This window comes from Oratosquilla oratoria, chromosome 1, assembly GCF_046742065.1.
Source record: "Oratosquilla oratoria isolate Oo_2021 chromosome 1, ASM4674206v1, whole genome shotgun sequence".
Taxonomy (NCBI): Eukaryota; Metazoa; Arthropoda; class Malacostraca; order Stomatopoda; family Squillidae; genus Oratosquilla; species Oratosquilla oratoria.
In genome coordinates, this window is record NC_134777.1 from 120,801,952 (window position 1) to 120,812,231 (window position 10,280).

The following is a 10,280-nucleotide window of genomic DNA, read 5'->3' on the forward strand; positions in this document are numbered from 1 at the left end:
AACCTGACAGGGAAAGAGGATAATTGTGGCAGGTAACTAATTAAGGCGGACGGGGGGGAAGGGGAGACTTAGAGGGGGGATGGAACGCTGGAGTGGGGGGGGGGAGGACTGAGGGAGGGTGTAGGGATTGTGGGAAAAAATGTGAGCGATGCTTCTGGGAGTGGGGACAGGGGGGGGAGAGGAGCGTGGGACTAGGGACAGAGGGAGTAGGAAGTGGGAAGAGGGGGAGGAGTAAAGGAGAGAGGGAGTAGGGAGAAGGGAGAGAGAGAGAGAGAGAGGAGTGGGAGAGGGGGGATTAGGGGTGTACGGAGAGAGGCAGTGGGGAGAAGGGGAGTGGGGAGAGGGGGAGTGAGGAGAGGAGGGAGTAGGGAGAGGGGGGAGTGGGAGTGGGGAGAGTAGGGAGAGGGGGGGAGTAGGGACAGGGATTAGCTAAAACATATGGATGAGTGAGTGGAAGAAGGGAGGGATGGTGGTTGTCAAATTGACCCTTCCCACACACACGTTATTTTTTTTTTTCGTTGCATTGGGGATTTTTTTTTTTCAATTTCTATGCTTCTGCTTAATATGATTTTTTCATGATCTGGGAGCTCACTCTCTCTACTGGCAAGCTAATTAATTTACGACAACTTAATTTGGAAATATGGACTTGACTTCCAATTACATTAACAGTCTATCTTATGATGGCTGTTTGGATTTATATACATTTTGTTTCCTTAATTGTTTTACTGTTCTTGGCTATCAAGAGATCATGAAGGGTGACAATGCTACCCCTTGTGGAACTCCACTTATCCACTTCCTCCACTTGGGAACACTTTAGTATGCATTCAGGTTATCAATGGCTTTCCTTCAAGAAATTTTCTTTCTTCCCTTCGGAAGCCTCTCTCGATCTCTCCCACAATAGCCTTCTGTGAGGTACTTTGCCAAATACTTTAACTAAGTCTATAAAAATCCAAGCGTCTCTGCCAAACTCGGGGGTTGATTCGTCTTAATGGTGTTCGCGTGACAAATATTACCTCACTTTTGTCGTTTTAGAACGCGGCGCTGCAAATAGCTACATGTCGATCCCTCCCTCCTCCATGTTTGTTTACTTGTGACGTCACGGAGCTGCCTCCTCCGCCCACGGGGAAATCCTCGCTCGAATGACTTTGAGGAATTTGAGTGGAGGCTTGGAGTTCCCTGATAGGAACCGCAGGAAGGAATTCTAAGCAGTGTAGTTTCCCTCTTTGGGACGTTCCCTCGCTCTCTCGTTTTCTGACTTTCACTAGCACCCTAAGTCAGGTTATCGTTATCAAAGGCCTTATCAAAGTCCACTCTGCAAAAGCCTCGTGTATCTTGATCCAAATTGTTTATCAAAAGTTATTTTTCCACCTTTACTCAGTCCACCTGCATGCACTCACCTCTTGTGCCGTGACTGTGGATATTAGCGACGAGTCACTATTTATTAATCTATTTCTTTTATATGGGAACTACATCTGCCTCTATTCACTTTATTCTCAAATACAAGTTAAATTGTATTTTTGTTTTTAACCTGATAATTCCAATTTAAAAGTTTCTGTGGTCCTCTGCACGATCAAGTGTTATTATTATTATTATTATTTTTTGTCAATTTATTGTATTTTAGCCACAAGCATCCCATGGATAGTTCAATATGTTATATTACATTCCTCTTCTTTAATTAATCAATTTGTTTATTTGTGTATTTATCTATCTATTCATTTATTTATTTATTTCCTGTTCTGCATTTGTTCAATTTTCATCAATCTTGCACACCACCTCTTCAATTCTTTACGTAAAAAAACTCAATTTATCATCCTGTTCGTTTATAACCAATTTTACTTTTTTATGCCTTTTTCTTTTTGGCTACCCCCCGTGTAAAGGGGAAAAAAGCCTTGGTATATGTATGTATGTACTTTTGTGATAAAGTGTTTGTTCCCTTCTTCCTAGTGAACTTGCTTTTTTTCGTACCCCTGTCTAGGTCGTAACACTATTTTTCTTTCGTACAGCAGTCTAGGTCGTGAGTCACCAAACTCCTTGAGGAACTTGGCCAACGGCTGTCGCTTTACCTAAAAATATATTTCTAGAAATATATTTCTAGGTCGTTTCTAGATCTCGTTAGGGACAGGAGGACGACAGTGATACCTAGATAACTTCTAGAACTTCAACACTATTCCTAGCTAAGCCGCATCTAGCTGAGCTGAAACACGAGTACTTCCTCTTAGAAGATTGTAAACACATCTGTTTCTATCGAGCCTGAGAGCATGACTAGTTATAATTGAGTTGCAAACAATGTATATTCTCGTGCACACATTGGGTTTGATTTTGGTTATGTGCGTTCGAGTACACGCCTTGGGTTTGTTTTTAGTTGTGTGCGTTCCAGTGCACGCGCAGTCGCACGTGGCGATATGTAAACAAAGAGGTTTGTAGGTAAACAAACATATTCCATTGCTCAGCCTCGACTTCATAAGCTGTACATATCCTTATACACACAAAAAAACACACACACACATACACAAGCGCATATGAATACATGCACCACCTGTATGCAAAACTGAGACTACCACCTGAGCTTAACCATCTGCCATGTGACGTGGCCCTGTGCTCGATCCATCTTGTCACCATCTGTTGCACTTCACATGAGAATGCCACGTTGTACCTGCTGTGTGGTACAAAGACGGATTTACTAAGTCGTCGATTTCCACTGATGAGCCCGAAGGAGGAGGAGGAGGAGGAGGAGGAGGAGGAGGAGGAGGAGGCAGCAGAGCGGGAAGACGTGTTGCTAGGGAGCGTTGGAACAATACCAGGCAAGCATTGACATTAAGCGCCGAGATACCCAAGAAGCATCCCGTTCTGGACCATTCTGCCCTCGCCGAGGGCAATGACCCACCGAGGTCAGCTCAGGTCAGGTCAGTGTTCACAACATTATGGGTGTCAGTGTGGTCACAGTATGTTAATGTTATGTTCTGCTTGCATGTTTCATGTATCATGAAGATGACTAAGCTACCGCAAACCGTACCAGAATCGGTTACGTGACCTTAGGTCAAGGTGACCTTGACCTAAGTCACGTGGGAAAATCCGCGATCAGCGAATGGCAACAACGACAACACCGTGGAATGAAAGACGAGGATGATTGGTCGATGCCTGCATTGAAAATGACTAATGGGTAGGGAGGAGGGGGGAGGGGGAAGGGGGAGAGGAGGTGGGGGTAGACGTTCATGGGCGGAGAAAGTTATCGTAGAAACTAATGCAGCGTGATCGATCAAGGAATTTATCATAAGTAATACCATTCTCTCTCTCTCTCTCTCTGCGTGTGTGTGTGTGTGTGTGTGTGTGTGTGTGTGTGTGTGTGCATATATGCAGACAGACTGACCTATACCGACCAATCATTCGCTATCATCATCGATCAAAAAACATATTACCAATAAAGTCACGCACTCTGGGAAGTGTTATGTCGATCAAATCAAAACAAAACAGAAGCATCGATATGCAAGTAATATCGAATGCATATGAGAAAGATACCAATGCATTGCTTATCTTCGGAATAAAAAAAAAATTACTAACCATTTTATGGGCGCCTAGCATGCTAAGCTGCTCTCGATTCCAAAAATCTGCAAAAACAAAACAAAAACGTGAACTAAAATTTGGAAAGATAACTGAAAGTCTCTTAAAGGGATCTTTAAGAAAAAAAAAATTAAAACAAATTATTTTTTCATCTAGAACTTGGAAACAAATGCTGATAATATTCAATACAAAGAAGGTAAACTTATTAAAAACTAATTACTTGACATAATATAAGGAATAAAAAATAACGCTGATAATATTCAATACAAAGAAGGTAAACTTATTAAAAACTAATTACTTGACATAATATAAGGAATAAAAAATAAATCATATAAATGAAGGAACCAGGACACGGCAAAGAAAATGGGAATCAAATAAGCATTCACAGACACACACACACATTGTTGATATATTTTGACATGTTGACGTACGTGGGAATAGGAAAGACAGGAGTTGTAGTCCAAGTTTATTCCTGACTAGTTTCGTAGGTGGAATTCCTTTGAGAAAGCATACCTGCGAACCTAGTCTGGAATAAACTCAGACTAAGACTCCTGTGTTTCCTACTCCCATATATGTTATATATACTGTGTATACATATATATATATGTATATATATATATATATATATATATATATATATATATATATATATATAACATATATAATATATATATATATATATATATTTCTCATAACATTTCACCCACTCTCCAGGTATATTAACCTGACTCATACAGGAACCAAAAATAAAGACCAGTTGTGTGCGTTGGTGCACGCGCGTGTGTGTGCACTTATATAATCAAACATACACCTATTGACCGGAACCTCGTCGCGCTTTGCAATACAGATGATATTCCAGTACATTTTTCATCAGCTTCAGAAAGGTCAATACAGACCTGCAGCTTCCATTTTGAAATAGTAAATACATAAATAAATAAACAAACAAATTATTAAATTATCATTTACAAGTCACAGTGGGGGAAGCACAAAGGCTGCTTCGTCACTGAAAGGGGCAGAGCGGTCATGCATTGGACTATCAAGGTTCTACCCGGCCCCGGGTCCGTCACCCGTGTACATGTACATGTACATGTCGCTGACATCAAGCGTGTACACTTTAGGTGTACATCTTTAGTGTTCGGTGATGTATTTGGTAATTCCAAGGGCCAGGTTCGAGCCTCTGGTGTCGCCCCTTTAAAGGTTTTGTTTCCACGGAGGGGGGGGGGGTAGAGGTCACTCACAGGGGTGGGGGGGAGACCATACCTTAACCAAAAAATTCCTTACCAAAACAGTGAAAAAAAAAATCGCTCAAAATTTAGGGGGGAGGGTTAAGGAAAAAGAAAGTCCTAATTTGACCTAAGTTTTTTTGAACCAAAATTACTTCTTTTTTTTCTAATAAAGGTCACATGTGCAAAAGACCAAACCTCAACGTTCCTAGCCAAAACTTGACCTTTTCTGTGACTTTATTTAATGACTTCTTTTTTTTTTTTGGCCATTAATGGATTTCCCGACGGCAGACCCTAGTTTCAACTGAGCAGAAAGTGGAGGGGATGGGGGGGAGGTCGAAGCAGGACTTTGATAAGAAACAACTAAAAAAAAAAAAAAAAAAATTGAAACAGATAAAGGAGATAACGAGTGAGGTCATCCGTCCCTCCTAAATCGATATTGACTCCTCCCCCCACCTCCCACTCCCCCTCCTCCAATATGGCCGCCATTGTGTATCTATCTCCTCCGCTAGGACAACGACTGACCTTAGGCTGAATAAAATTGCCTGGCCATGGGGGGGGGGGCACCCTGTCAGTCAGGAGGAGGAGTTGAGGAGGAGAAGGAGGAATACGGGGAGTTGTGGAAGAGGAGGAATACTAAGGGTAAAAAGAAGACGAAGAGGAGGAGGAGGAAGAGTAGAAGGAGGAGGAGGAGGAGGAGTAGAAGAAAGAAGAGTGGGAGAAGGTGGAGTAGGAGGAGGAGAAAGAGGAGGAGTAGGAAGAGGAAGAAAAAGAGAAGAAGAAGCAAGAAGAAGAAGAAGAGGAGGAGGAGGAGTTCGCTGAAGAGCGGGAAACCCAGAGCGCGCCAGCCTCCTCTGCGGTGCATTGGAATGTAATATTACGTTACAAACACACACATATTCTTCTGTACTGATATATATATACATACATATACCAAAGGCTTTTCCCCCCTTACACGGGGGGTAGCCTAAAAGAAAAAGACATAAAAACCCTCCCTCCCTCTTATCTTGGCACCTCCTGGATATATATATATATATATATATATATATATATATATATATATATATATATATATATATATATACATACTGGCTGCAGCCTGGTGCTTTTAATCATCTTGGCACTTTAATAAGGTATTACAAATGTTGCCCCGTTCCTTAAGGGACAGAGAGGTGGCTCTGCATTGGAAACTGCCTTAAACTGCCTGTATCATGCACAAATGCCCGTGACACGTAGAGTGGCACGACAGTGTCACAAAAATTATATTCAAGTCGCGTTATGTGTTTGTGTAACGTCATAGAAGGAACAGCCAATAGGCAACAAGATGTGAAGAGGAATCGGCCAATCAGCTTACGGTGATGTAACTTCCCCCAACAAAATATACTCACTGGACAATCTATATACTATATTTCTATTTGTATCTATTTATATAATACCCTAAAGTGGGAATCACATGGATTATGTAACACTAAAAAGGGGGATTTCATAATCTATAACTATGAATACACATTTTCTGTCTAACACTTCAAGGATCGCCCAAAGATGAGAAGGTCATATACGCCTAATCGCCTTCATTTTGTTTTCTATTTAAGATTTCGTTTATTTTGATTCTACTAATTTCAAAGTTCAAGGACTCTATGGCTTATATTTCTATTTTTATTTCTATATCTAAATTGAATGTTTGACATTCTCAAGGAAGTTGTTTTTTTATTTTTTGTGATCGATCATGGCGTCTTTGAGCGCTCCAGTGACGTCATGTCGCCAATACTCGGTGACATTTCATTTTAACGTCTTGAGAGTTTCAATTATAAGAAAGTCTCGTTTCTCGAGGGTTATAGAAGCAACCCTTTCTTATTGGGGGGAAACGGATCGAAAAAGGAGATAATATAGAAATATATGCCTATGTGTGCGAGAACATGCATGTATACAAACAAGATACGAGAAACAAAGGGAGAGGAACACACACACACAAAGAGAGAGAGAGAGAGAGAGAGAGAGAGAGAGAGAGAGAGAGAGGGGTATGTTGGCAATCTTGATTCTACCCAGCTCAGTGTAAACAGCAAAATTCCGTCTCACACTGGGAGGGCAGCATGGAAGACGGGGGGGGGAGGCACGTGGAGCAAGAAGGGGGGGGGGCAAGGTAGGGCGTAGTAAGAGGGCAGCACATCACTGTGTGTGTGGGGGGGGATGTAAAAAATTCAAGAGTAAATTTCAGAACAAAGGACAAATGAAGACAAAGAAAGATCTTTAAATTTATATATATATATATATATATACACACACACACATCCGGTACCTCTGACGATTGCCAGAACAAAATACCCCCCCCCCCCCAGCTAAGGGAGAATAACTGTCGGGGAGGGCAGCAACAACGGGAGTAGAGTGGGGGGAGTGGGGGTGGGGAGAAAAGGAGGAAAGGAAGGAGGGAGGGAAGGGAGGAAAGGGAGGGAATGAAGAAGGGAAGGTAGGGAGGGAGAGGGAAGGAAGAAGGGAGGGAGGGAGAGGGAGGGAGGAAGGGAAAGGGAGGGAGGGAGGGAAGGGAAGGGGATGGAGGAAGGGAGGGAGGGAAGGGAAGGGGATGGAGGGAGGGAGGAAGGGAAGGGGACGGAGGGAGGGAGGGAGGGAGGGAAGGGAAAGAGGAAGGAAAGGGGATGGAGGGAGAGAGGGAGGAAGAGAAGGAGAAGGAGATGGAGGGAGGGAGGGATGGAGGGAGGGAGGGAGGGAGGGAGGGAGGGAGGGAGGGAGGGAGGGAAGGAGATGGAGGGAGGGAGGGAGGGAGGCAAGCAAATGTACCCAGAGGAACTTGAAATCATGCTGCTGCTGCTGCTGTTGCGAGTGAGAGCCGGCGGGGAGTTGTAGTTGGTGCAAGCGCACGCACGAACCCAAGCAAGCAAGCAAGCAAGCAATAGGCACCCCTTCCTCCTCCTCCCCTCCTCCCACTGCGGGGGGAAGGGAGAGGGGGGAACGGGTGCCGTGTGGAGGTGGAGATGAGGAGAAGGACAGAGATCAACGACGCCATCTGTACTTAAATAAATCCAATTTTGGTACGCGCGCGCGCGCGCGCGTGTGTGTGTGTGTGTGTGTGTGTGTGTGTGTGTGTGTGTGTGCATTTGCTCTACGACGTATAATACCTATGTACGCAAACAGAAGGGACTGGTTTAAGCTGGTTCTATAGGACCAAAAGATTAAAAAAAAATAATAATAAAAAATGGAATAAAATAAACATAAAATAAAGAACCAAGGCTCCTCTCCATCTAGCTTCCACCACTCCACTTTTGCTCCACTCTTTTCCTCCACCCATCTTCTTCCTCTCTCACACACACTTTTTCCACCTCTCTATTTTTGCTTCCGTCCTTCCACCCTCTCTATCAATCTTCATTTCTTTTCTCTCTTGACAAGCACACTCATGGTCACATACCAACCTGACCTGAGTATGACCTTCAACTGAAAGAAATCGCCTGGCATCAACATTCAGTGAAAGAGAGAGAGAGAGAGAGAGAGAGAGAGAGAGAGAGAGAGAGAGAGAGAGAGAGAGAGAGGTGGGGGGAGCGAATAAAAAAAGGTCTGCTGTGGTTAGCCATAAGAAAATCGATCAAGTGGCCCGCAAGGTCGACTCTGGGGGGAGTGGAGAGGTGGGGGTAGCCTACTCAGCCCTGTAATGTCAAGCGACGACCTTAATCAGTTTTAAGGAAATCCCTTGGGAGGGTGGGGGAAGAGGAGGAGGGGGTCAAACAAAATTGTCTCCCTATCGATATGTTTATATACCACAACCACATTTCCCTCTCATTGTCCAGGCCCCTCCCCCCCCCTAACCCACCCTAAACCAATAGGAGGCGATGTGGTATCACCACTCACAAGCACGTGACGTCCACGTGAGTCCTTCGGGGTCTGGGACCCCAAATCAGGATTTCAATCTGGGGAACCCCATAATTTCGGTGGAGATGAGGTCCTACCTTACACACACAGTGCATGTAAACATATCCCCCACCCTTAAAAGCATACATACATACATATATAACTGATTTCATTAAGACGCGAGGGGGGGGGTAAAACATGTATACAATCATTCGTTTTTATCCATTAATTAATTAATCACTAATTATTGCTATTATGATGATTATTGTTGTTATTATCATCATTATTATTATTGTCATCATCATTATTATTACAACATCGACCCTGACGATCTGTCTCCGGGGGGAAATCCCCTCAAGTTGCAGTTTGCAAGTTTTTGTTGACAAATGGCCGTCAGCACACGCACGCATGCGCACACACACACACACACACACACACAGACACACACAGGTGTTCATATAAATATCTTCTTGGTTCAATTTCCGTGTAATTTCTCAGAGAGCCTTTACACTCAACAGGGGAACTACCGTGTGTGTGTGTGTGTGTGTGTGTATTCACCTCGGATCTGCTGCAGCATCTGTCGAGACAGCCAGACACCACCCTACGGCAGTGAGCTCAGAGCTCCTTATTAGCCGATCTCTGGGTAGGTCTGAGACCACTCACACACCACACACCGGGACAGCAAGGTCACACCTCCTTGACTAACGTCCCGTACCTACTCGCTGCTAGGTGAACAGGGGCTACACGTGAAAGGAGACAAACCCAACTTATCTCCGCCCGACCGGGGAATCGAACCCCGGTTCTCTGGCTTATGAGGCCAGTGCTTTACCAATCCGCCACCGAGCCGTGTGTGTGTGTGTGTGTGTGTTTCTATATGAGCTTAAACTGCGGGTTTACGTAAAATGTACGATGATAAATGGGACGGTAGATTGGAATGACGATATTTGATATGTATGGTGACATCCTCGTTTAAAAGATAATACCTTATTTCTTTATCTGTTTGTCCCAGGTCATGGTCTTACATAAAGATGCGCTCCACCAGATAAAAAAAAAATCAGATACACTATCTTTCTCTTCTGGTAGGGCCCTTCCGTAGCCAACAGACGATTTTATTCAGATCCAAGACATACTTGTAACCACCATGAGGTCATTAGGGGTTGTAGTTTACAACCAAGATGTCAAACTTACAACCTACCCTTTCTGTCCTGTTAGAGGTTGTATGTTTTAACAGAAGTTGTTTAGATGTGTGCTTAATTTGATTGGTAACTGTGTGTGTGTGTGTGTGTGTGTGTGTGTGTGTGTGTGTGTGTGTGTGTGTGTGCGCGCGCGCGCAATTTCAATTCACAATCTTCTTAACCTTGAGATTCGGACCTTTACTCCCTCCCTCCCTTCCTCATTTACTGTGATTCCCCATGACTTTGCAAAAATGTTCATAAATTATTCATGGAATTGCAATAGGCTGCAACATTCAACTGTATCAAACGTCTGTAATATATTCTATATAAGGAAAAAATATTTTGCCATAAGTCTTTTCTACAATCTCACTCAATGATGACGAGGCAATTGATATTTATATAAAAAAGTCATTTGAATTTATATCTACTTTGCTTTAATATAAGGGTTAATTTGATAAAAAAAAGATAC

At 43.3% G+C, this 10,280-nt stretch overlaps 1 protein-coding gene across 5 annotated transcripts in view; it reads right to left on the reverse strand.

Moving 5' to 3' along the window:
- REPTOR (repressed by TOR) overlaps positions 1 to 10,280 on the reverse strand; it is a 57,243-nt gene that overhangs the window by 41,343 nt on the left and 5,620 nt on the right. For 4 of the 5 annotated variants that reach the window (XM_076185812.1, XM_076185826.1, XM_076185817.1 and 1 more), the window contains exon 2: positions 3,559 to 3,605. The exons of the other annotated variant lie outside the window; for it this stretch is intronic. In XM_076185812.1, coding sequence (XP_076041927.1) covers positions 3,559 to 3,605 — 47 coding nt within the window. The remainder of the gene's footprint in view (positions 1 to 3,558; positions 3,606 to 10,280) is intronic. 5 annotated transcript variants of the gene reach the window in all.